Raw genomic sequence first — 27310 nt, 5'->3', positions numbered from 1 at the left:
AGCCATTCCCGTCCACTGCAAGGCCCCATACAAAAAAAATCAACCCTGTGAACATCTTTATTGTTTTCATAAGCGGTTAATTTCACTAGACCATAAGTCTCTTTTATCTTCAAAAACCACTCCTGAATTGTGGGTGGGTTATTTTGGTTCCAATACCTAGCGGCTGTTATCACACACTTCATTTGCTAATCCTCTGTGACACTAGGAAGGTAATTCAATAACAATCTCTTTAAATTTGTATTCAGACAAATCATAGATCATAACGTGTAATAATCTTTTCAAGAGTTCTTCCAGATTGTCCAGTATCTGTTAAAAATACCACAATACCATCTGGGGAAAGGCCAACCCTACAATGGTTCCCACTTATTTCTGATTCTTGCTAGTCTTAAAGGAGCCCCTGGATTCAGGCTTGGGGCACACGAAACCTTCTGCCCTGAATTAAACTTGGCTGGTCTTAAAGATGCCTGAAGCCCGGCTGCAATCCTGGGGGAACTCCAGGGCCTGCCTGGAGGTTGGCAACAGCCGCGGCCCTCACCTGGGCAGGTGCATTCTGGGGCGACCTCTATCGGCCGAGCCGTTCGCGAGGGCCGAAGTGGGCGGGGCGGAAGGAAACGAGCGCCGCAGTACAGAGAGGGACAGCGCGCGAGCGCGAGCAGAGCCCGCGCAGGCGCAGTGCCGGGACTTTCTGCGGCCGAACGGCGAGCGACCCCGCCGGGCGCGAGCACGCCCCGGCTCTTGACGTCGAGGGCGGGGCACCGCGCGTGCGCAAAGGACGTCCGGCGCCGTAGCGTCAAGCGCGCGTGCGCCGCACCGTGCTCGCCGCCGCCTCCTCCTCCTCCTCCTCCCGCTGACTGACAGGCTGAGGCGAAGCGAAACAAAATGGCGGACAGGTTCTCCCGCTTCAACGAGGACCGGGACTTCCAGGTAACCGTCGCCCGGGGGGGGGAGGAAGGGGCCCGAGCCGGGGGGCAGGCCTCCCCCCTCCCCCTCCTTCCGGGGGGGCCTGCGGGGGGAGGGGGTGGGCGGGGGGGTGGAGCAGGCGACCCCCCCGGGCCAAGGGGTGCCTTCCCGGGCGGGGGACTCCGGGGGTGCCAGCCTCCAGGCGGGGCCGGGGGATCCGCTTCCCGGGAGTCTGGGGGGGCTCGCCACGAGATCGCCCCCCCTGGAGAGGACTCCTCTGAGGCCCCCCCCCATCGTGCCCACTTCCAGCCCCCCCCCCAGCCTGGAGCTGGTGAATGCCCCTCCCACCCCCTAGGGATGCCCCCCCCAGGTGCGGCCCGGGACTGCAGAGGAGGGCTGCTGGGGGGGGGGGCGACGCCATTGTGCCCCACTGAGGGCCCTGCCCCCCCCCCAGGCTTCTCCCTCCCCAATCTCCAGGGTGGCATCTGGCAACCCTACCCCCTCCAGGCCCCTTGGGGTGCCAGCCTCCAGGAAGGACCTGGAGATCCCCTGAAATTACAGCTCATCTCAAGACTATAGTGATGACCTCCCCAGGAGGAAATGGATGCTGGGGGGAGGGGGGGCTCTGCGGCACTGTACCCCACTGAGGTCTCTGTCCTCCCCAGACTTCACTCCCAAATCTCCAGGAGTTTCCCCAGCCTGGAACTGTCAACCCTACTTCCCAACCCCATACGGATGCCAGCCTCCAGGTGGGACCCCCCTCTTGCCACAGACCAATGATTTCTACTTTGAGAAGCGTTCCGTTTATGCCATTCTCTCTTTGCCTCTCTGACTCCACCCCCCCCCTTCTCCAGCAATAAAAAAGGGATTCCTGCATAGGAACTTAATCTTTTGCTGAAACTTGTGGATGAGAGCAGTCAAGGCAACACCACCCCCAAAAAGGCATTTTAAATCTCTCTCTTATTGGTTGGGGCAGGGGGTGTAGGTGCAACAGAGACCAGAACATCACCCACATCAGGGGTGAGCGATTTCTGTGGGCTGAGTGGTGCGAGGGGGAAATGATTGTATGTGACCAGGCTTTCTATGTATGTTCCTTACAGAAATTATTGTTGTTGTGCAGGGCTAAAATAAGACTTGTATAGAAATGCCAGTATGAAATATGAGTGGATTTGCTTACACTGCACATTCTTAAAAATATGATTGCAGTGGATGAAAATTTTGCGATAACGTCTGATTGTCTGATTGATGCTTTGGGAGCAGGATTCTAGTGGGACATGGGGGCATCAGTGAGAGAGTTTATACTCCAGCTTCCACTCTCAAAACAGCTGTACTCAAAACTCACTATTTAATAATTGCTGTTCTCTGTGAGGGGACCCCTTGTCTGGATTCTGCTGGCTTCCACAGCAGCTGTTTGGCCCCTACCTGTGACCTGAGACTGGTCTTAGGTCTCTCCCTCCCTAGCTTTCCCACCAGCTTCCCAAAGCTCTGCTAGGAAGACGCAATGGAGAAGGAAGACGGGGCTTGCTCTCTCCTGGGTGGCTGTGGGGGGGAGTAACTTTTTCTCCAGTCCAGCTGGATTGTACCAGGTGGCCAGATGGAGCAGCACAGATGAGCGAGAAGGGCTTGAAGGTGAGAGGACATGACACACAATGTCTAAATCCAAGACTGTCCAACTTCCTTGCTGCTGTAGACTTGGCTGCTTGACTGTCTTGCTGCTGTAGGCAGTGGTAGTCTCCGATGACCGCAGAGGTGGATTTTGCTGCATAGGAGTAGCAGCAGTATTGGAATGTGCTCCTCAGATGCAGCGGCATGACTTCTACAGGTGGCTATCTGATCGGTCTGCATCATACCGGAGTCTGACACTGCGCACCTGTGCTGCCTGGCACCAGCTAGTAGTGAGGCGTTGCTGGCAGCTGCTCAGAGTGGGACCAGAAGGAGTTTTGTTTCGTTATGTCATCACTGCTCCTGGTCTGAACATTTTTTAAAGGATTCTGTTACTGTGCTCTGAACCTGGTCTGCCTGCTGCCCTGATCCTTATCTGTGGCTACGTTGAGCTTTCGGGGTGGAGCAAGGCATCTGCCTTGCCAAGCATGCCAAGTCTCAGGTGCCACCCTTTGCCACTTGTGCTGATAGCACCTGGGACTTTTTGCTGCATGCTTGGCAAAATGCACTCTCATGTCAAACCTTTGTTTGGAGGGGAAGGAGCCTTCTGAAAACGCTTCTTTCTGCCCCTCAGTGTGCAGAATGAGATGATGGCATGTACAGACAGCTATCAGAGAAAAGGCAGCTTCAAGGCTCCACCATATTGGTTGTGAAGGAGGCAGGGATGGTACTTGTTTGCATTACAGTATAGATAATGGTGTCTTCCCAAGAATGTCACCGCTCTTTTTAGTTCGTGTTGGGTTAACATTCCCCTTCAGTGGAGCTATGCTAATCAGCTAAGGATGCCTGGCCTCAGCCTGGGCCTATGGTTGGGGCCAGCCAGTTAACAGCAACAATCCCATGAAATCTGGGGCCTCCTGCTCCTTCTTCCTCCCGGGTCCAGCATCTGCTGGGCCAGTAGTGAGTGGCTAGTGTAATAGTGATTAATTGCAGTTTTGCAAATTTTACAATTTTATCTTGTTTTATATAGATGTTTATTGTATTAGTTTTATTGTGGTTTTTAGATTATGTAAATAATCTAAAACTTACACAGCGATGCCTTGGGGTGGCAAGCACAAGACAGTATTCCGAGAGGCGCGGTATGTAAATCCACAAACAAACAAACAAACAAACACAGAATCACAAATGGCTGCAGGCTCCTCCAGAGCCGTCAGTGCTTGCCACCCTTTCTTCCCAAGGCATCGCTGTCTGTGTGGGCATTATTTGTCTGGCTAGGCAGAAGAGCTGAGCTGCCTTTCAGGCCCTTGTGCTACAAAGTGCCTGTCCAGGTTGAGGGATGTGCTCCTTTCTGCAAGAACTTGAGTCGCCTGTCACTCATCTTGCAGTAGTGGAAAGTCCTGAGCCAGTGGGATCGTGGTGACTAGGCTTAGCAGTGGAGTTACTGAGAGTGCTGCATTTAGCTTGTGCTTTTAGTTTTTAGCTGCTTTAGGTCATGGAAGATGATAGCCTTTGTACAAAAATCCTGGTCAACAGGGTGGGCTGCAGGGATTGACGATTTGGGTGTTGCCAGGAGGCCTAGAAAATCACTTCCTGATAGGCTACCAGAAAAGGTCCCAAGTAAATGGAATCAGGTTATTAGAAATAAATACCCACATGGAGACTTGCTTCGGCCAGTTGTTCCTTTCGGATTTTTGCCTTTTGAAAATCTGTTGACATTTGCTAGTTGCTAGCATCTTTATTTTAATATATATTACTATGTGGAAAAATATTGAATAATGAGTAAATTTCCCCCTAATCTCTGGACAAAAATAAACCATTTTACATCCTTGAAAGGACGCTGCATTACTACTGCATATCCTGGCAACAGAAATTTGGGTCAGGGGATGAATACCGACTGGTGCTTATAGATTTCTTTAAATTAAAAAAAAAAAAGTCAGGCTGCGATTCCCTTCTTGAGAGCGCTGTGAAAATAGTCCTCCTGGCAAACCAATTAGGAGGGATTTGTGGCTCTTCTAGGTAACTGGGACAGGACATGTTAAACATACAGGGAGCCTGGATAATTGTAAAATAAGACGCAAGGGAGGCTCTGCCTGCACAGAAGTCACTCAGATACCTTCCTGCAGCAAAAAGGGCTGCCAGCTTTATTTTTGCTGTTTATTTCTGTTGAATGCGAAGTGGGCTTCAGCCTGTGGGTGCTCGCATTACAGTAAATCCATTTATCCGTTCTCCTTTGGTAAGATTGACATTTCTTTTAACCCCTCCCCCCCAGTTTGGATGAGATACAGTACAGAGTCTTGAAATGATAGGCTGATCCCGCATTGAGCAGGGGGTCGGACTAGAAAGGCTATTTTACCCCATCTAGTTTTAAAAGGGGATTCAGCATATTACAAGACCTCAGAGTGTCTGTTGTTGGGAAAGGAAGGAAAGGCAATTGTAAGCCACTTTGGGATTCTTTCGGATAGCGAAAAGCAGAGTATAAAACCAACTCGTCTCCTCTGAATATATCGTGAAACCTGGTAACAGAAGCTTACTGTGTCTGCTCACGGCCACTGAAAATCCCTATGTGCAGCCTGTGTGTGGCTGTACAGAGCATGTGAGGGGAGGGGGTAAAGCATTGCTGCTGAATTTGTAATCTAATTTCAAGCGTTATTCTTGTTTAACACTCCCTGTCCCTTCTTCTCCACTTCTACATTCCTGCTCTGGGTATTTAAAATAGTGCATTGTAAAATACAATCCTGCTTAATTTGTTTCTTAAAGAAAGAGGAAGGAAGATTGGCAAAGCAAGCGAAGAGAAACGTACGTCAGGATTACGCGATCTGGAAGACAAAATATTGAGTCATTTTTTAGTCTTGAGAATGAGCAAGCAGACGCAGATGTCTGACGACAGGGTGGCAAACAGAGTGGGCAACTGGCATATCACAGCCTGGTGTAGCATTCCAGAGCTTTGGACTGCGGGAGACAGAGTTTGAGTCCCTGTTCTGTCCTGAAGTCCCTGTCGCTCATCTCTCTCGCAGGGTTGCGACGGTAAAAGGGAAAAGGGAGACTGGCCTGTGCCACCCAGGGCTCCTTGAAGGACGGGGGAGATGAAAATGTACAAAATAAAAAAGAGATCCCCAAGTAGTGGGTGGAGCCGTCCCATCTGCTCACCCACCCACCCAGCCAAATGCCCTTTTCTTACTCCCAACGGAGCCCCTCTAACCTCTAGTCTCTGCTTTAATTTTTTCCGTGTTTCTGTCAGTGCTCGGTGCTCCTCCATCTTTTTCATGCCAAACTGCCCAGAGGCCACATGTTCCCCAGTGCGTTTAGTAAACTTATGTCCTTCCATTTTAAATGCAGGTTTCCTAGGAGTCTTCCGTCACGCATGGAAAGGACCCCGGTCTGCTTAGCTTCAGCATGCTTGGTGTATCGCGCACTTTCCAAACATACTGTCATACCAAACGGCTCTGCTTGTTCTCCCTGACTGCCCCTTACGCCTGGAACTCACATGCTGCTCTTTCTTCCTCTCCATTCTTTAACTTCTTCAAGTTAAAGAAGTTTGAGTCCAGTAGCGCCTTTAAGACAAACAAAGTTTAATTCTGGGTGTGTGCACATGAAAGCTTATCCCCAGAAACAAACTTTATTGGACTCAAACGTCATTTTGTTGCTCCAGACCAGGGGTAGTCAAACTGCGGCCCTCCAGATGTCCATGGACTACAATTCCCAGGAGCCCCTGCCAGCATTTCCATGGGAATTGTGGTCCATGGACATCTGGAGGGCCGCAGTTTGACTACCCCTGCTCCAGACCATCACCACAACCCACCTGAATCTTAACTTGTTCTCTCAGTGTCCTCATCTCCGGATGGGTTTCAGGAACTCCCGTTTATAGGCTGCAGGGGTAGCAACTGTGTTCTACTCTGTGACACTGAGCTCTATATTCAGACAGAATATTGCAGGTTGGATCCCAAAGGATGATCTTGGTTTGCAGTGCCCTCTGTCTTTATTTGAAATGCTGCTGTGTCAGGACTTGCTCTGCCCTTTTTTCTAGTTCCTGCAATGCAGGCAGAGAGTAGTCTACTAGAAAGGAGCACCAAGAAATCAGTTAGCATTAAACTACAGGCTTCCTTCTCTGGGCTAGGAAACTTTTTATTATTATTATATTCCAGCCAACTATGAGGTTGTTATCACATTTTGATGCAGTGCTATTAGGCAGTTTGAGATTCATATAGTTGAGGATCTTGTTCCTGTCTTTGATCGATCTGGAAGCAAACTGGAATAAGCCTGGAGTGATCTGGTCCCTCCATGAGCACTGTGGCAGCACCATTCCGGGCCAGCTGTTGGTTCCAGACAGTCTTCATGCAGAGAGCCTGCTTGGTGTAGTGGTTAAGATGGTAGCCTCTAATCTGGAGAACTCGGTTTGATTCTCTACTTCCCTTCCACATGGGTGATATACTCCGGGAACAATTTTATCATGCAACCTGTGTCTAGATTATGTTTTAGAAGTGTGAAGTGGCAGTTTGATGGGGGTAGGAACAATTGCAGGGGACTCCAACCACGTGAAGCCTGGGAATACTCTTGGAAGTTTAACAACCATCACAAAATGGAGGCTTGAGCCCATGTTGACACTGTTGGGAGGCAGCAAACCCAACCTTATCCTGTAGTGGAAGCAGCTGTTTAAAGCACCTCCTGCTCCAATTAAGCAGAGAACAGGCTGCTCTTCTTCCAAGAACGTGTCTGGGGTTTTAGTGGCTGCTAAACAAAGTCAGTGGATGGTGAGCAGCTATGATGTTGGGGCTGCAAAATTCAGATTGCATCCATAGGAGCGCTGTGCTGCATGGGTGCTTCGTTCCGAATGCCAAAGTTAAAGGGATGTAGATGTACTGGGAATGCTTCAGAGGAGAAAAATCACAAGCATGATGGCTCTAGACAGTGAAGGGCAGAGTCCCAAGGGAGGCTTTCTACAGAGGGGAGAGTGGGATTGGATGAATCTTCTTATTTAATAAAATTAAATTGACAAAAGTCAGTACCATTCAGACAACTGCAAAGAACATAATTACGTTAGGCAATGAAAAAAATGGAAAAGAAGTTATATTTATGCAATACGGTTTTTGTCATTAATAAAAGGATAGGCCAAGCTGTGTTAGTCTGTCTGTAGCAGTAGGGAGGAGCAAAAGTCCAGTAGCGCCTTGAAGACAAACAAAATTTGTGGCAGGGTTGGAGTTTTGTGACTCCCTGCTCACTTAGGAAGTGAGCAGTGACTTGCAAACACACAATTTGTTAATCTTTAAGATGCTATTAGACTCTTGCTCCTTTCTAATCAAAGCATGTAAGACATTGAAAGGATTCAACATCCTTTGTCAATTCTCAAATGTGTAGTCAGTAAACTTAGCTATTACAGCTAGATTATAGGATTTATACAGGCATTCAGGATTAACTGATTGCCTCAATATTTAATAAGTCATTTTTGCTGCAACGAGTAGGTTTCAAATCATATGAAAACTTATAGATGAATGTTTTCATCTGGATCAAGAATAAGATTCAATTGGTCAAAATGGAAGTCATTACCCATCATGCAAATAATGGTTCTTATCTGATGCTGCTGCTGCCGGGTGATGGGACGTGGCAATAGTTCCTGTCCCAAAATTCCTTTCCTTTGCATCTCAACTGAAACTATTTGTGTTTCCAAATCCCCTGATGCTGCAGCTGGCTGGAAGGTTTCCACTGCCACCCTCACCAGCAGCGGGGAAGGGGGAGAATGAGCCAGGGCAGAAAGGGAGAATTTTCTTTTACAAACAAGCCATCCCCTGAAGGGTGCTTTGAGCAGCTGGAGAGGCAGGCAGATCCCCGGAAGAGTCAGGTGAGCAAGTGATTGAGGCTAAAAAATCCCATCATGAGATGCTGGCCTCCCTTCTTGAAACATCCACCTCCAGGAACTCTTCCACACTCTGGTCAATCCCCCCAGGGAGAAAAAAAACAGGAGGCGTTTCTATGCATGGCTTGCTGTTTTATGATCTCATTGCTTTTTATGTATAGTCTTAAAATGCTGTTAACCGCCCTGAGCTGATAGGGATGGGGTGGTGTGCAAATAAAATATTTATTATTATATGTTTTATTCATGAGCGAGAGGAGCAGCGGCAGGGTGCCGCCACTGCCACCCCTGAGATTCCCCTGCCGGTTTCTGAGTGGTCACCGCCACGTAAGCCAGGTTGGCAGAGGTGGCGATTTTGCAGTAGTGGAGGGAGCTCATCTCTCCCTGCACCTGCCACACAGGTGGCGGTTGAGTGGGCGGGCCAACAAACAAACAGGGAGAGGGGAGTGTAATCTTCCTCCATGATTCTGACACGTCCCCTGTTAGTCATTGCAAGACCGTTTCATACACTTCTGGTAGCAGAGGAAGACATTCCTCTGGATTTAAATGGGAGGCATGTTTCACTCCTACAATTAAAAATACTTATTTGCGCTGTGAGCAGGGTATTGTTCCATGTATTGTTATTATGTAAACCGCCCTGAGCCCCCCCCAGGGAAGGCGGTATATAAATATAATAAATAAATAATAAATAAATAAATAAATAATAATACATAAATAAATAAGAGCAGTGCGAAGAACCAGTGGCTGGTTTCCTTGGAGGGCAGGTCTTTCTGGTTGGTTGATGTAGCTGATGCACTCAATTAAGGGACAGGGCAGGATTCCCAATGTCTGATTGGAAGGTTTCAACCAAGCCGTTGGTTATGTGGCACCGTCTCCTTTAGGGGTGTTGTTTGGGGCTGATAGGAACTGTTATTTCTTGCAGCACTCAAGTGTGTCCAGACTCACAACTGGAACATTTCCTGTGTCAGAGGTGACGCCATTGCCTAGGCATTTAAGATATTATGGTGAGAAACTGAAGATATTTTGATTGATGGAATTTTTCCACTAAGAGGCAGTGTGTTGGGCAGATTATCTGCTGCTTCGTACTCTCCCCCCCCCCCATGTGCTTGGTTCTGCTGGATTTCAACTTGTAGACTCTGTTTGTTTCTTGTGTTCTAAGAAATGTGAAATTATCTTGCCGTAGAATGGACCAAACTATAGTATCAGTTTTGCTGCGCAGGTGATTATAGATCATCCCTTCCTGTCTTTTAGTGAAGAAAACTAAATGGTTCTACAGAATGTAATCAAGCATTTCCCCCTTGATCTGAGATGCTTTATTCATATTTCATGGGCATTTTGTGGAGTCAGCAGTTTCTTTTTATGTTGCATGATGAGGTAGCAGATAGAACTTTGTCTCTAAGAGAATAGATTTCATGTACAGTTGGGAGAACAGAATGTGTCCACTCCCTCATTTGGTTATTTGCTGCATGTGCAGAAGAAAGTGGGCTACTATTTGAAATAGACAGTGTTCTGTACATGACTTTGCTAGATTGTACAGTGCATTCCTCTTTCCCTTGCCCCCCCCCCAGAGGATGCTTCTGTTTTTGGATATTACTTTCTGCTTGTGGATGTAGATGTCAGCAAGCAGAATTTGTGTTACTTCATGGAAACAATGCTGAGCAAGGCAAACATTTTTGGCTTTTCAGAATGCTTAAGCAAATTGTCACGACCCATAAATTATCCACTAGGATATAAGTCCTTTCTGAGGCAGCTTACAGCCTGGGGAACAAATGGATGCCCCATATTTTTTGTTTTGTTTAGCAAAACAGGAGAGTATCTTTTCTGTTGATACAGGTGAGCAGGGAGTTGGGGCAGATGGCCTGTATGCCCCTTCCAACTCTTATGATTCTCTGATTCTCTCATCTGAATCTCAGGACACTGAATCTCACGCTGTGACCAGAAAGACCAGCTTCTGCCATTAAAGTATTGGAAAGGGTCAGAACTTGTCCAGAGTCTGCTAATAATCATTTTAAACTGGCTGGCAAACTCTTAATCTATACACAGTCTCTTGTGCATTCGGTCAGTGTATGGAGATGTTGTATGCACAGGGCTCTCAGTGTCTTGTGGGATGGCTAGAGCAGCTGGAAAGGAGCATGTGTAGAGTTGCTGGCAAGACCGGGGGATTTTCTTTCTGAGGCTGCTGTGTGTGTCTGTGTGAGTGAGGACAGTATTTGAGTGGGTGTTTGGTAGCCTGTTAGCCCTCCTTCTGTTAAGTACTGTTAAGGGTTTTTGTTTGTGGCTGGTTGAAGAAGGGTGTGCTGGGGGGATTACAAGCCCCGCCCTGACCCTGTGAGCTTAAAGGCTCCTCCTTACCAGAGGTGCGGAACAAAGGACTCTTTATTGAAAATAGACTTGTATTTTTAAGTACCACTGGAACTTTTTGTAGTAATAAACATTTTTGTTACAGCCACACTACTGTGTAAAAGAAGGAGTCCCATTTTCTGTTTGCACCATTTTAATCTCTTGATGGATTGGCAGCTAAATGAATTTAGTAGCCAGGCTTCGTTTGTGGCTTGAGGGTTGGTGTTTTGTCTTGCTTTGTTGGGAACTCAAGCTGCATTCAGTGTGTGTGCTCTGTGTGCTTAAATGCGAAGAGCGTAGTCACACAACGAAGCAGAAATCTTGCTACGCTTTGTCCGGCTTTTGAGGAGCCCTTTGTGTAATTTTTACATTCCTACAAGTGGCAGAGAGATCAGTTTAGGCAGCAGAGATAGTGGCTCCCTGCCTGACTGGCTGTTGGCCGCACGTGTGGTCAGAGGCTCCAGAGAGGAAAGGGTTTCGGTTCTGGTTTCCCTCCGTTTGTTTTGTTAATCCCGTCGGATTTTGTTTTCCTATCGCTTGATCCAGTTTTGAATCACAGGCACACGGTGTCCAATAACGTTACTTCTTTTGGCAGCTCGGACTCAGAGCAACGTTCCTTTTTGATATTTTCTTCCCAAATGTTGCTCTAACAGTCCCTCCCTCCCCAGTGTCCAGTAAGAATCTTTCTATGCCCTCCTTGCCTTGCATTCTTTCAATTTGTTCTTGCAATAAATAGGGCTGCTTGACGACCTTTGTCTTCCAGCTCCCCTTAAAAGGCCAGCAGCATTTTAAGGAATGGGGATTATTCTGGAGGAGATGTCATACGCCCAAGCAAGTCAAGTGGTTGGCCATATCTCTCATTGATTTTCCCTGGCCCTAGATGTGCACGCATGTCACTTCCAGAACTGGAGTTCCGGATGCAGTCAGTCATGTTGCTTGCGTGATATGTGTACAATTATTTTCTGAAGTATCTCACGGACAGTTTAGATCTAAACAGGAAAAATCTTGGCAAGTCTAGTTTCCCAATAAGAAGCCCAATCGTGCTAATAGAAGCTTGCCTAAGTAATGGCCAACCACTGCAGGCATTTAGGGGGCGATGTCTTGAGCCCTTGCAGGAGCTGTAGAATTGCCATCTTTTATTTTTCTTGAAAACACGCTGAATGCAGCCATAATCTTGACGGTTGAAAGCAAGATGCTCAATAAACTGGTTAGATCATTGCACTCTCATCGTCCTGAGAATGCTCCACCAGATGGATGAAAGTGTCATTGCTGGAGTAATTTTAATTTCAGAGCAGTGCAGGAAGCTCCATCCCAGTAAAGAGAGAAACATCTAACTATTGATAAACGTATTGGGCGGGTTAGGGGGAAGGGCATCTTTCATGACTCAAAAGGACAGAGGAGGTGAGCCAAGAGAATTAGAGAGTTAGAGCACCTTCCCTGTGAGACAAGGCTGAATGGTCTGGGGATTTACAGCTTAGAAAAGAGACAACTTAGCAGGGACACGATAGAGGCTTATCCAACTATGCAAGAGAGGGTGAGAGTTGACAGAGATGTTTCCCCCCCACATACACACACACACGCTGTTCCAAAAGATTAGAACTCGAGAGCATCCAGTTCAACTGATGGGCAGTAGGTTGTGAACAGACAAAAGGAAATACTTTACGCAGGTGCAATGATTAAGCCGGGGGTTGGATTGTCTGGCCCTTTCCAACTCTATGATTCTGTGAGAATGATTAAAATGTAGAATTCCCTGCCAGGGGATATAGTGATGGCCACAGGAATAGGCAGCTTAAAAAGGGGATTAGGTAGATTCATGGAGGATAAGTCTATCAATGGTGACTTTGGGGAACTCCCACAATCAGAAGCACAAAGCCTCTGAATCCCAGAGACAGGAGGCCGCTTTGAGGGAAGGCCTTGGCCGCTCTGACCTGCTCTTCGCTTCCCAGAGGAATGGGCTGGCCGCCGTGTGAGACGGAATGCTGGACTAGGAAGACCATTGGCCTGACCCAGCAGGGATCACTTCTGATAATCCGGAAGGATCCTGAATGTGTACGTGTACCCAACCATCAAAGTGTGTTCTAGAAGTGGCCCCTGTGATTTCCTGACTGTCTGCAACAAAACTTTGAAATTCAGGTAGTGTGGAGCAAATACTGAAATGCAGCACAAGTAGGATTCTGTCATCTCACTTTGCTGCCAGTCTGGGATTGGGTGCAGGGTTCTCCCTCTCCTTGCCATGTACCCCCTGGACCTTGTTCCAGAACTGTTGTGCATCCTTTTAGCCATGCATTTTGTGGAATGGCATTTGCCTTCCCGAGGAAATAATGTTTGTGTGTGTTTGTTTTTCTTTTGCAGGGTAATCACTTTGATCAGTATGAAGAAGGCCACTTGGAGATTGAGCAGGCATCCTTAGACAAGCCTATAGAATCGGTAAGAATTCCTTTGCAATGCTCAGCCCCCCTCCCCCGCCTGCCAGGTAGCTCTCGGTCGCTCTGTGGCATTGACTGCAGCTTTTGCATGCCCAGTTTAGGCCTTACCCTAGGAGACAACGCAGACAAGGAGTGATTCCCGTTACATTTGCATGTCTTGTGTTTAAAGGTGATGTGAGAGAAGCTGCTAATCTACATAAGCCAAAAAGTGGTTTTTGAAAAAGAGAGATCTCAACTCTTAATATAGCAGACAACTGTTGCTAAGCCTTGAGTAGTGAGAGCTGGAGAGGGAGGTGGAATTTGAGCCTCCTTAGTTTAAATATTCCTTGGCATGGGAAAGCAAATTCAGAACAAAGACACAAGGCAGCGTTAGGGGGAAAATTCACTCCAAATAGATTGGAACAGTAAGATCGGTGGGGGTGGGGGTGAGGTATCGAAGCTTTGGTTGGTACCTCTTCTCTGAGTCTCCTGACAAGAGGCTGGGGACAGGAAAGGCAAGCCATGCCATTTGGCGCACTCTTCCTTTCAAGAGATGGCCTGCAGCAGTTGCTGTTTTGTTGCCGAAGCTTCTCCCTGAGATTCAGCGCTGGAGATTTGCACCAGGCAGTAATCTCATTGGAGCAGCCTTTTGAAAAGGAATGGGATGGATGCGCACCAAGTGCAATGCTTAAGGCTGTGGAAATGAAAGCAAGCCATATTTCCAGGGCTGGATTCATGGAGGTGCCCTGGCCCTGAACCCGTCCCTCTGCCCTGCTCCACCCTCTGCTCCACTCCTTTCTCCAGGGACTGCAGAGGTCTTTGCGCTTCGGGCCTTATAAAAATAGCCTCGGACAGAATCATGTTTCTTTATCTTTCTCCCCCCCACCACCCCTTTGTTATTGTCCTGACTATTTTGCAGCTGTAGTTGTGGCATGAGCCGTACTGTAAGCAAGCATGACAGCTGAGACTGCACTGCTGGCCACCATGAGCAGCAGGCGGTTGCTTAACTGGGGCAGAAGGTGAGCAAAACTCTTCCTGTAACTTGAGCGTGGCTGACCTAATCCTGGCCCAAGAGTCTGCTCACCGTCTTCCCCCTTCCTCTTGGGAGTGTCACTTGGCATGCATGCCCATTGAGCAGCAGCACCTCTGGGTTCCAGAATTCCCTTGGGAACTGCGGGGGCCTGAAAGGGGTGTGCTTCCCTCCCCGCTGCCCACGCTGGCAACCAAGGTCATCTAAAAGCTTCTCCTTACAGGCCTGGAGCCAAAGGATTTATTTAGCCCTTAGACATTTAAGGGGCGCATCTCCAGTAGGGACCGGCTGTCTAACCCTTGTGGTGTTTGTCCCACTCACAACTCGGCTCTTGCTTCTGTATTCCTCATTACAGAAAGGCCCCTCCGATGACCTTATTTAGTTTGTACTCTAACCAGGGTCACTCTTGAGTTTCAGCCCACACAGTTCTGACTCTGATCTGGAGGAATCATGGCTGTGCCATTAATCCAGCCCTGTTAATGCTTTACCTGGAGGCTTCTGAAAATAAACTCTTTTGGAATCCCGAGCTTATGAATGTTTTTTAAACCTGTAGCATTAGGACAGTTTGTGTGTGTGTGTGTGTGTACATAGATATGCACTTTCCTGTGTTTGTACACAGGTTGGTGTGTTTGTGTACGTATTTGTGTGCATGTTGAGATGTTCACAGAACTTTACACAACTTGGGGTGTTCGACATTTTTTCTTCCACAGCAGTTGGCCCAAATTAGCTAAGCAGCCCTGACCTGGTTTGTATTTGCACGGTCTGCATTTTTAATTTCTTTTCTAGGGTTTCCTCTTTCCTCCTCCTCCCTCCTGCTCCCTCCCCATTTCTTATTTCTGTTCTTCTGGTCCAGTGAACACTGCATTTTAGTATCTGTCAATGTGCTGGCATGAAGCTCTAGGCATGGCAGTCATTGATGATGCATGGAATAATGCTGCAGAGGGGCAGGAGGGGTGGTGGTGGATGTAGCTGCACTTGATTCTGTAGAACTACTCAGCCTTTTAAAAAAATTTGCCAAAAATATATATCTGAAAAGACCTACTAAGCCAGCTCTGTCACGTGGAAGCGTTAGAACGGGAGCCACTATTGCATGTTATGCTGGCGATGTTAATACGGGTAGCTCCACGGTTCCCATCCTACTTGTTCATGGTGCATCCATGACTTCCTGGTGACAGAAGGGGTTCTGTGGATGCGAATGGCTCTGTCTCCTTCTGCAGCCGACACGTGCTCATGTGCCCTTGCAGGGCGCCTTGGTTGCCTCGCAGTCAGTGCAAGGCAGCAACCCCAGCTGCGTAAACGTCGGCTTCTTTGCCCCCTGGTCTGCACAATAGGTCAGGTATCTCAGTTTTATGAATAGTTTGCTTCTGAGCAGACACTTTAATATCTTCACATGGTCCTTTCGGTGCCCAATGTGTTTTAGCATTGCTGATTTTTAAGCAGCAATCTAGATTTTAAAAAGAATTCTCAAAATACTTTCAGTAGTTTCTCATTTTGGGGACCGAGTGTGAACTGATCAAGGCTGTTCAGGGAGCTCGTGGAATTCTGAATTCCGTTCTCCCTCTTAGCTAGTTAGTCAGATTGCACGTTTTGAGCCTTGCTTCATCTTTTTCTGGGGGTGAAATACCTGAGGTCCCTTAGCATGATAACGGAACTTTATGGGGGGAAAGGTGGGGCCTGAAACCACCGCGGGGTAATCTTAGAACTGCTTCCTCTGCCTCAGGAACAATTGCAAACATCTGTGAGAGGTGCTAAGATTTTTGACACTGCAGAAGGAAGGGATAAAATATGCAGTCAGTTTAGACAACTTCCAGCCCCCCAATCTTACCTGGGCGGCTGTCCCTCCATACTTCCTAGGGGCTCAGATTTCTGTGCAGTACATTGAACCCACAGGCTTTCTTCAGCTTAAAAATGGTTAGTTCAATGAAGTGGGGACTCATAGAGCAACACCAGACATTACAGTGGGCCTCCAAAGCCATTTCAGAGGCAGGAAAATGGACCATTTTAAAAAGCTACAAGAACTTATTGGACCATGGGATAGGGGCACCAGGTGAATGTTCACACACACACACACCCTTTTCAAGGGTCAAGACAGTCTACTCTCACTGTGGGCCTGATATCTCATGGCATTTTTATTCTTCTCTAAACTAGCTTTGATGGGTACAGATACCCTTGGCCACCATAATGTACAGTTTGGGCCTTGACCTTCCCAAGTTAGTGATTCGCCAGCTGTGTTTGTCTGTCGATTCTCATCTGCTCTGAATGCTGGACTGAGGAGTGTGTAGACTTCCAGCTTGACAAAAATTGCAAGCGTAAATCTGGAAAAATCAAACATTTTCAAAGGCTTTAGAAAATGCTTTGATTGTAGTGGCAGTTGCAGGTATACAGTTTGCCCACGTGCTCTTAAATCAAAGAACATGATGCATCAAGCTTTTCTGCACATCTTGATGGGAGCAGCGAAGGACAGAATGTTGTCTTTTATGGCTGAACGTTGAAAATGGGATTTTTTTTTTCCTTTCCAGCCACAAATAAAACCCAATTTTCAGCTGGAAGTGCAAAATGGATTTCTCATAAGGGCTTAATAGTAGTAAGTAAAGCCTGCTAGAATCTAACTGAACTTAAGTTTCTAAAAAGAGATTGAGGTCTCCTGGGACTCTGAAAGCTCTAAAAACACCGACGGGGGAGTACAGATCCCCCTGGAAGCCTTTCTGGGGAACGGCTTTGCCTGGGAACACAGCTGACTCCACGCATGGCTCTGCAGCATTATCTATTGAGGGGGATGCTGACTTGTACTGCTACAACATGGAACTTGGTGATGGCGAGAAATCGTTGGTTTGGGAGTCTACAGATCATGACACTGATTGAGGATTTAGTGGCCAGAACAGGAGAGAGCAATTGAACCTCTTCTCTTTGGAGAGATTCTAGTGCTGTCAGGCTTCTTGGTTTGCTGCCAGGTTGTGGCAAACCCTTCATGCTTCTGGCAGAAAGCCTCCCCTTGTTTTGGACACGATTACATCATAAATTATCGGGATATGCAATTGTGTGCCTGAAAACACAAGCCAGCGCTGTTCTGTAGTAATTAGGGCCGACTTCTCAAGAGCCATCGAAAAGGGTATGGAGGAGGCCGTGCGTTATAATAATAATAATACTTCGCATTTGAATAACCCTGTTTAAAACACAACACAAACTATTGCCCTAACTTTTACGACATCTCTGTAGGGCAGACGTGTGACTTGTCTAAGGCCATGCGTAGTGAGTTTGTGGCTGAGATGAGGCTTGAACCAAGGACTGCATTCCACACCCGTATCACTTGCTGCCAAAGGTTCTTTCTCTCATCAGCCACTTCACTGGCTCAGGATGGGTTTGTTAGAGCATTGAAGTTTCTGGGAACTTGGCTCACCTTCGGATATTTTGGATATTCTTGAGCTTGTCCCTTGCCTCCTCTGATGAAATGGTGGTCACTGGGACCAGAATTGCAAGGGTTCTTTGACTAGAAACAATGACTAGAAAAAGGCCTCGGCCTGATTGAAATGCTCGCAGGAGCCATTGATCATGAACTTGGAAAATGCCTTTCTGGGCAGAGGGGAGAGCAGTCTGTAGGGTTTATCAGCCAAAGTATAGAGACAGGAATAAAATACTGGGGGTCTGTCACAGAGAACAGGCAGTAGAGCTCAGTGCAGACTCAGAAGCTATTTAGGGTCATTCAGGATCACTCTTCTAGAGCAGGGGTAGTCAACCTGTGGTCCTCCAGATGTCCATGGAGTACAATTCCCAGGAGCCCCTGCCAGCGTTTGCTGGCAGGGGCTCATGGGAATTGTAGTCCATGAACATCTGGAGGACCACAGGTTGACTACCCCTGCTCTAGAGTACTGTTGGTAAGAGGCTTCTTTGCTGACCTGACAGACTTCTGCCTAATCTCTTTCCACCAGAGAGGGACAGTAGAGGAGGTGTTCTCAACCAGGGTTTCATGAAGCCCTGGGGTTTCTTGACAGCCCTGGAAGGGATTCCTGAATGGGTGGGAGATAATTATTTTTAAATATATTTTTAAACATTGTTAAAAATGTATTGGGTGATATGGCCAGATATGGTCATGTTGACTCACCCCTCCCAAAGTGGCTTCAAGGGGGTGGGGAGGGGAGGGGCCCCAGGTGGACGGTCCACAGCTAGGCTTCCCACCCACATTCTGCACGATGGCACCACCTCTGGGGTTTCTCAAAGCCTGAAGAAGGTTTCAGGGGATTCTCAATGGTCAGAAAGTTGAGAAAGATTGCAGTGGAGCACAGACTGACCCATATTTGGAGATCCTCAGAACCAGTCCAGGCAGGGGAAGAGCTGTGTGGCGGGACCCACATATGTAAGTGACCATGGGTTCCTCTTGGAGATGGACACACCTGGTGTCATTGGCTGACACCAAATTTTGCTCCATTTATAACTGCCTAGCTATAACTGTCCTCCTACTAGATCCAACTATAAATTACAAGAACAGTTTCTACCATCCCCTTGCAGAAAATGACTGTAAGCTCCACCGGCTCCCTTCCTCCTTTGTCCTTTTCACTTTGTCTCCTGCTGTTATCCGGCCATAAATTGCCTATCTTATTTGCTGGCCTGCCAGCCGATTGCAGGCATTGTCCCGCAAAAGCCATGGCGCAGCAACAAGAGCTTGGTTCAGGTGGGTGGCTGTGTGGGTCTGAAACAGGGGCAGTCAAACTGCGGCCCTCCAGATCTCCATGGACGACAATTCCCATGAGCCCCTGCCAGCAAACGCTCCAAGACTAACCAAGTTTAATTCTAGGTATAAGCTTTCGTGTGCATATGCACAAAAGCGTATACCCAGAAGACAGCTCTGTTGGACTTGATAAAAACTTGTTAGAATTCTCAAAGCTAACCTAAAATTCTGACTCAGTCCCAAACAAAGATAGTTTTCTATGCAGGCCAGGGAAATAGAAGGAGGAGGGCCACATTCAGTGGATAAGAATGGTCTCTCTGCATCCCACAAAGGTTAAAACAGACTTTCACCTCCCTCCCAATCAAAGGTTCCCAGGTGCAGTGAACACTGGTGTTCCCTCCAAGCCCACTTGGCAGGGGGAGCAAAAGAGGGAGTCAGTGTTGACCGATGAGAGTTGTGTTTTGGCACACGGCATATCTGTACCGATCTGTGGACTCCCCTGGCTACAAAGCATGCAACTCGACACTGCTGCAAATTTGACATTTAGCGGCCATCCATCTGTGGTTGAGCACTATAAATACTGTGCTAGCTAGAGACACAGAATGGTGTAGCACTACTCTTGGGCTTTTCTCTCCTGCCTTCATTGTGTCATCCACTATAAGCTCTAGGCTTCTGGGAAATCTTTCTAAAAATTATTATATATATATTTTTGGTCTCTTGTTCCGCATGGTCTCGCCCTCCGTAGCACCTCGTCTTTCTGCTTGTGGATTCCTTGATGCACAGTCAACATCCCTTATGGAGCCACTCAAGAGATTATGATATTGACAGCTGATCCTAATTTGGGTCACGTTGAGCAGGACGGCCTTCACATGCCTTCCTCCTCACCCTCCTCTTCTCCATTAGGTCCCTAACTGAAAGAAGGGAAGAGCTCTCCAGAACCTGACATCCTTCTAGCCTTTTCTGTAAAAGAACGCAGGAAGCTTTGTCTCCTCTTCCTCTACGAAGCCGTGTTCACCCTGGGGAGGTCCTTCTGGATTGCGCCCTGATTTTACCCCCTCGACCCAACTGGCTGGCATAGCTCTGGTTGTGTAATTGGCATTAACACAGTCCAGCTTCTCCTTATCTGACCTCCCAAGAAGCAGGCGATGGTTCTGCTTAAATTTGAAGAGGAAGTTGCTTCCCCAAAATCCCGGTAAACGATATTGAAAGGGAAGTAGGTGGAGAAGAGAGAGAGAGAGAGAGAGAGAGAGAGAGAGAGAGTCCACACCCTTTGTGGGTGAGATGCTTCCCGGAAGAGAGGGCTGCCTCGGCAATGGGGTGCCGATGGCTGGCCGGCCGGCTGGCCGGCCGCTAATGCTTGACCTTCTCTTCTGTTAAAGTACCCCCAGCCTCTTGAGTGACTCGGTAAGCGTGGTGCCAATGTGTATAGTCCTCATCCGTTTTTCTCTCCCGTTGCCCCCTCTAACATTAGTTCCCCCGCCCACCCAGTGTCAGTCAGCTGGTCTTGCGTTTATTTTATGCTTTCTCTTCTTTGATAAATACATTACTTGCAAGTAGTGATTGAAAACATGGCAAACGAATTAAAGACAAAACAAAAACAAAAAGCAAATTACCATTAGTTGGTTGGACAGTTTCTTACTTTGTGTTACATTTAACTGTTCTTTTGACAGCCCAGTTTTTAAAGCCAGGTTCGTATGGAAATGCTTTCACTCCACCTGCACCGCTTTTGGAAATAGCATCAATAATGGCTTCATTTGTCTGTTTTATTTTCTTCTTCTTCTTCTTCTTCCTAGTGCATTTATAACACAACGGAGTTAGCACAATGTCTCATCCGAGTGGTAGCTGTGCTTGGGCGGGGAGGGGAGGGGAGGGGGGGTCCCGAAATGCAGCTGTTTTCAGTCAGAGTTTTCTGTTGACGGTCCTCAGCTGCTGAGCCAAAGGCCGCTGCATTTCATAATATTAAAATCTGCAACAAGCTGAAAACAAAAAGCCTGCATAATTACAATCTGAATAATAGCAAGTCCTGCCACACAATACAGTACTGTTATTGGCACACTGAAGGAAAAAAAAAAGAATAGTAAATAAATAATACCAGTTATTGCCAGATGCCATATATGAACAAATATACAAAATAAAACTTAAGAAACCCTATCATAATTACTCCCAACCTTTTGGACATGGGGGCCGCATTAGCGTGCCCAGTGCCCAAAGAGAGCCACATCTTAAACCAAAATGTAACCAAATTGTTGATCAACTGGGGGCGATAGCAGCAGACAAGCAGGTTGGAGGGCTGCACAGAAAGAGGTCGGGGCAGCATGTGGCCCGCTGGCCTCAGGTTGGGGACCCCTGCCCTGTGATATACATACCGTTCCTATCCTTGCACATTGAGCTGTGTTCTACTTCGTCAAACTATCGGCCCACTTAGCTGGGCGTTACCTGCTTTGGCAGTAGTTTATCAAGGCCTCAGAGGTGGTTCTCTGCTCTGCTTACCTGAGCCTCTTTTCGCAGATGGCACAGTAGGCCTGTTACTGAGTTAGGGCCGTATCTCAGTAAGTTCTGAATTTCAACTCCCAGCGCAAATTGTCTGACGGTTGTAAACATTGGCACTTTACGTTAATGCCCAATCATCAGAAAAAAGAGTGAAATAATTTCATGAAAACTTTAGTAGTAGAAAATGTCATTGTGTTTTTATGATTAGCAAAAGCGGCATTTCTGATTCTTTCCACCCAATGAAATTATTTTTTGTGATTTTTAGTAAAACAGAATTTAATCAGAATGAAAACACTTTTAGCTATTGATCTTGGATTTAGTCTGTCACTTGACAACCTGGCATTTGGGTGGGTTGGGTATACTAAACCTGAAAAATACCGGGATTTCCCAATATCCCCAAATCTGGAAATAATTGGTAATGCCGTTTTTTTTTTGTTGTTGTTCCAAAATGGCTGTAAGCCATTTCAGCCATTTAGGTTCCCTCGGTTTGGAGGGGGCAAGCAAAATGGATCATTGAAATGCCTTCCAGCCATTTAAACCTAGCAGCTTGATGGACCTGCCCATCAACTCTTAGGTCTAAGTAAGTGGCAGCTAGTTAAACCCTCCATTTCGCTTACCCTCTCCAAATGGAGAACTGCTGGAATGGCTTGCAGCCATTTCAGTGATGCATTTAGGTTCCCTCCATTTGGAGGGGGCAAATGAGATGGTTTGATGAAATGGCTGCCAGCCATTTAAACTTAGCAGCTTGATGGGTCCACACTCTGCTTCACTCCCCCCATCCTTCCAAGCAAAGGGAATTGAAACAGCCCTGCTGGAAGGCACTTCCCCCCCCCCAAAATGGGGGGGGGAGCAAAAAGGAAGATTTAAATGGTCTGTTTTGCTTCCTCTCACTTGACAGGGGGGAGCAAAATGTAGAGCTGATCAGTATAACTAAATATGCCTGGATACAAGCTGGAAAAATATCAGCTTTTATTTGGGTCAACTCTACAGATAGCTGAAACAGATCAGAGAATCTGTATTCGGCTTTAAAAATTCTGGAAAATGCTTGCAAGGTGCCCCACCCCCGGTATTTTTTTAGTTCAGATAAGTGAAATGCACACACCTAGTGACCGCTGTGTTGATCAGCCTCCCCCTTTAGTCTGTGAACCTGGCTTTTCAAGTGGAGTGTAGCCCCATCTAAGACAGGAAAGACCTGAAGGTCTGCTTTTCTGCTAGAGAGCCCCTGTCTTGTCCGGTTTAAGTTTCATATTGTTTCCCCTCATCCAGCCAACTGATTCCAAAATCCAAAACATCAACAGCATCCTTGGAATTTGGTAAATAAGGAAGAAAGTGCTGGATGTCATCTATATATCAGTGACAGCCCAACCCAGATCTCCTGATAACCTCTCCCGGTGACTACACATAGCTATTCAGGAGCATGGGGGATAAGATCAAACCCTGTGAAATCTCGCATAGAAGGAATCTCCCAGCACCACCTTAACAGACTGACCCTTCAGAGAGGACTCAAAGGCCCATTATATGGTGTGTGTGCCCCCCTCCCTCGGTCCCAGGGCCGAAAGGCGGCTCGGTAGGATATTCTGCTCAATAGTTCTGAAGTCCTTGAGAGATCCAGCAGAACTAGCTGGATCCCCCTGTCTGATTCTCAGTGGAGTTCCTCAATCAAGGCAACCAAAGCAGTCTCTGTTCCAAATCGCGGCCAGAAGCCAGGTTGTGACAGCTCCCCAAAAACCAAGGTACCAAAAATTTCCCCTCACCCGCTTTTCAGGAATAATTGGCCGAAGAACATTAATTCCGACTTTGAAACTAGATTCAGGTGGGTGGCTGTGTTAGTCAGATGAACCTGAAAATTACTGTGGGTATGTGTGCCCCCCCCCCCAATCCTAGTATAACTCTAGGCCTTAAACTAAATCAGGAGACTTATTTCTCTAACCGTTATGCAGAAGCTGACCCTGAGTTGCCACATCCCTTTGCCTCTACTTGCGTTCGTTTTGGTCCATTTTGATTTTTCCCTTTGGGGAGATGAGACATTATGCTTGTTGTTGTGTTTTCTCCCCCCCCCCCCCCATGCCTAATGGTCCCTTGCTGTTCTAACCTTTCCCTAGGCCTGTTCCATTCTAATGCCTTCGTCCTTCGGTTAGCTTATATGTGAAATGCATCACTCAGTCTGTGCTTGAGCTCATTTTTAGTTCATAATTTATTTTTTTTCGGGGTTTCTTTTAATTGGTTTATATTTTAAATTTGTGTTTTTACTAACCTCACTGTATCTTTTCGGTTTAATCGGCTGCATGCTCGGTTTATATATATATATTTTTCTATTTATATATAAATTTATATTAAAGCAACGAACAAAACAAAAACCCAATCAAGTCTAGCCTGGATTTTGTTCTGATTGTGTTTTGGTTTCTAGTGGTGGGGGCAAGTCTGACACTTAACAACTTAACTTGATCTTCTCAAAGTCTGGCGCACAAGCAAGTAAAATTTATAGACTAAACACACTGTTTTTCTTTGCACAAATCAAGTGGTGCTCCTTAGGTGATGGATATGATTGTATAAGTAGTTTTGATGTCATGCTTTTCTAATGTCAATTTTTAAATTTTATTTTCTCCCATGTTGCTTCCCCCTTCCCCCCGGGTTATGCATAAAAGTTGCCGACCGCACCATCAAAAAATGTGGTGACCCCCCCCTGAAACCCTGTTTCCCCCAGAAGAATTTTGCCAGCTGTAATTATTTTTTTTGTCTTGTTTTGCTTCTTTCTTTCCTTTAAACAAAATTTATACCAGTATTTTCCCCCGTGGGCATATATTGCCCATCAGTGGTTTATTTATTTATTTTATTTTTGCATGCATATATGTAGAAAACTTTCTTGTTCACCATATGTTTAAATGTCTTTGGGATGGGAAGAATATATTATTGGAATATTTTTGGTTTGTTTCTCTGTTCTGTCTGTCAGGATAATATTGGACACCGCCTGCTACAGAAGCATGGTTGGAAGCTGGGCCAGGGTTTGGGGAAATCTCTCCAGGGTAAGTAAGAAATTTGTCCATAAAAATGCTCGCTTTGTTCCAGATTACATTTCTAGCTCAGATTCCTCCTCTCCCCCAACCCCATCATGTCCTCTTGTACCTATTAAGTTTTACATTTATCATAATGCACTCAGTCTCCCTTGACACATACAGGTCTAGCCTAGGGTGCTGGATAGTTAGTGTGGCTGCACGCCAGGCCTCATTTAAGGCAGGCTGGAAGTTGGCTTTTTAAACGGAAGTAGACAGGACAGGTGGAACCCATTCATCTTGGGCATTCTGTTCCTCAGCTTGTTGACCCCAGGTGGTGGATTGCAGGGTCGCTCAGATTTTGGGGTTGTGGCTAAAAACACGGCTAAAAGCAGACGGGAAGGGCGACAATCTGTACCAACTAGCCAAATACCGGGATCCTTCTACCCAAAGGGTGCCGATCCGAACATTATGCTTCAAAACTTCCAAGACGGCATACCTGGTTTGCTTTAGTTTGCGAGCGTAAAAGGCTTCCGCTGTCATTCGGTTAGTTCTCAGCAATTACCTGTTGCGATGTGTTAAAAAAAGAAACGCCCTTTATTAGAATAGTAAAGAAGCTTTTTACTATGAGTAAAAGGGAGTTTCTGTTAGCCTAGCATTTTCAAATGTGAATGTGGTGTGTATGTGTTTGTAGTGTATTTGAACTTTGAAGCATCATGTTTGGACTCCAGATTCTTAGTAATTTAATCCTTATTGCGCAGAGGCAGGTGCCTGCAGCATCAAGAGGCAGGGTCATTCCAAAGGCATAATCCAGGCAGCTGCTGAAAGCGAAGAACCACTGTTCTCTCATACCAGGGACGGGGCCATGGCTCACTAGTAGAGCAGCTGCTGTGCATGCAGGCTCAATCTCTGACCCCTTTAGTCCAAACAATCAGGCCGCAGGCAACGTGGAAGAGCTCTGCCAGAGAGATTTGACTGTAGTGATCTGGATAGACCAGTAGCTTGGTTGTACCTGGCTGCTGCCTATGACATGGCTCCATTTCCCCTCCTCCTGCTCCTGCAGTGACTCCTCCAGTTCAGAACTGCTCACTCCAATACAAGGGAAAACCTTGGACTCACTTGAGTTTGAGCATGGCTTTGCACCTTGTCAGCCTCCCATTCATTTTCCTGCAGTCCCTTCTCCCGTAATCCTTGGATTTAAAGGGCAGCCAGAGACTGCTGAGGAAATGGCATAAGGATTTTCAGGTGCATTGAGCCCAGTTGGCATTAGAAGGCAAGTAGAACAGAGCCTCTTCTAAAACAAGTCAGGCAAGGGAGAGCTGTTATAACTGAAGCGTCTGCGTGTTCCATGTATTTCTGTCGCTTCTATTGTTAGCAGAAGTGCGGTTTTATAGCTTCTAGGGCAAAACCTTTTCTGGAGCCAGTGTAGGGAAGTGGTTAAGAGCCGGGTTTGATTCTCCGCTCCTTCACATGGGTCCGATTGGGCTAGTCACAATGAAATGTCTTGGCACCCCAAACTGGTCAAGCCTTGATCTCATTTGTCAGACTGCAGTTCTGTGCATTAAGGTAGCTTGAAGTCCCACGCTGCCTTGGTTTGCTGCATCTAGTCATCTCTTTCGTTGGAAAGTATGAAGCAAAGCTTTGTTTGGGACATAAAATATTCTGGTCTCTTCTACTGGGTCTTTCCCTAGAAGGCACACATTCTGTGCTAATAAAGACCAGTTGAAGAAAGTCCTCTTTGTGGCTTTTCCATCCCACCCCATCTCTTGCGGAGAGGGAAAAACCAAAGCCTGTGGCCGTAAAAGTGATCCTTGCTGCAGTTTGACGCCATTAACACACAAGGGCTCGGTAGGAAAGGGAGCACTACATCACAATCCTACGGACCCTCTCCTGGGACTGAGCAATCCTGAATAGACCTTTTAGGATTCTGAGTAGTTCTGCTTAGGATTACTCCCTTTGGGTCTTGGGTATCTGCAGGGGGGAGTTAAAGAACGTGGCTGTGCTGGTGGACAATGCGTACTCCGCTGTGGCTTATTGAGCATGCCCTGGTATTCCCTGAAAGGCTGGGCTTCGTCTCTTCATCTCCCTTGGGTGCTGCTTGGAGAGCTCTGTGTTTGAGAAGGCTTGAGAAAAGATCACCCCCTGAGCTGGCTTTTTCTTGGAAGGCAATGAGGGGATGGAGAAGAGCCCTTTTGCAGACATCCGGGACAGCCATTCCAGCAGCCTGGAGACTCCCGTGTGCCTGCAGCGCTTGACCAGATGAGCCTCCACTAAAGGCTGGAGGTGGGGAGGCCACACTGAAATGTAATCCAGAAAGGACATGCATGCCAGAGTCCTGGGAACCAAGCTCTATGGGCATAGATATTTCTGTCTGTTCTGGAAGGATGGCATTCTTACAGAAGAGCCAACTCACTGCCTCTAGATTCTTTGCTGTCCCTAGAAAAGAGCATACCTGGCTGGAGGAGCCCCTGAAATAAGTTATCAGGAGCCCCAGAAATGATGCCAGCTGGCCATGCCCCCCTGCCATGCCCTTGGAAGTGACATCACTCTGCGTATTAAGAGGCAGGCTTGAGGAGGGCTGAATGGGGGAGAGACAGGAGGTGAATTAAGCCAAGCATAGGCATGCAGGCTCTGCCCCCTCCCCAGCACAGAGCAACGCTCACTAGGGAGAGAAGGGGAACAATGGAAGATGCTGTTTCCTAGCTTTTGTTTGACTCATTGAGGCAGGAGGGGAAAGACCGTAGAGCCCCTCTGGAGGTCCCACAGACCCCTGGTTGGGAATCCCTGAACTGGTGACTCCAGTTTCATGGATTGTCCCCGGCTCAGGGAACCCTGAGTGCAGCATCCTGCTGTAGCTGTTCACAGTCCCCCTGGCTTTCCTTTTCGCTTTCCTTTGGGTGGAAAGAGCAGCATGCGTGAGGCATGCTGGGAAGTGGAGGGGTTGAAGATAGAGCGTGTGGACCGTGGGTGGAGGCATGAAATGATGCACACTGGCGAGAGAAACAGGGGTCAGGCCTCGTGTTCGAGTGAGCCTGGCCAAGGCTA

General features: G+C 47.2%; 1 protein-coding gene across 9 annotated transcripts in view; it reads left to right on the top strand.

Moving 5' to 3' along the window:
• The first annotated feature begins 762 nt into the window (after positions 1–762).
• The window catches only part of GPATCH8 (G-patch domain containing 8), a 45891-nt gene continuing 19343 nt past the window's right edge, over positions 763–27310 (top strand). For 3 of the 9 annotated variants that reach the window (XM_077315703.1, XM_077315706.1, XM_077315701.1), the window contains exons 1-4: positions 843–924; positions 13040–13114; positions 14833–14867; positions 24226–24298. Coding sequence is in view for 1 of the 9 variants with exons in the window: in XM_077315699.1 (XP_077171814.1) it covers positions 880–924; positions 13040–13114; positions 24226–24298 (193 nt within the window). In the remaining 8 variants the exon portion in view is untranslated. Of the gene's footprint in view, positions 925–13038; positions 13115–14832; positions 14868–20455; positions 20474–24225; positions 24299–27310 lie in introns of those variants that run through there. The other 6 variants (XM_077315707.1, XM_077315705.1, XM_077315700.1 and 3 more) reach the window with 3 other exon arrangements.

This window comes from Paroedura picta, chromosome 16, assembly GCF_049243985.1.
Source record: "Paroedura picta isolate Pp20150507F chromosome 16, Ppicta_v3.0, whole genome shotgun sequence".
NCBI lineage: Eukaryota > Metazoa > Chordata > Lepidosauria > Squamata > Gekkonidae > Paroedura > Paroedura picta.
This window is presented reverse-complemented; position numbering and strand designations above follow the sequence as displayed.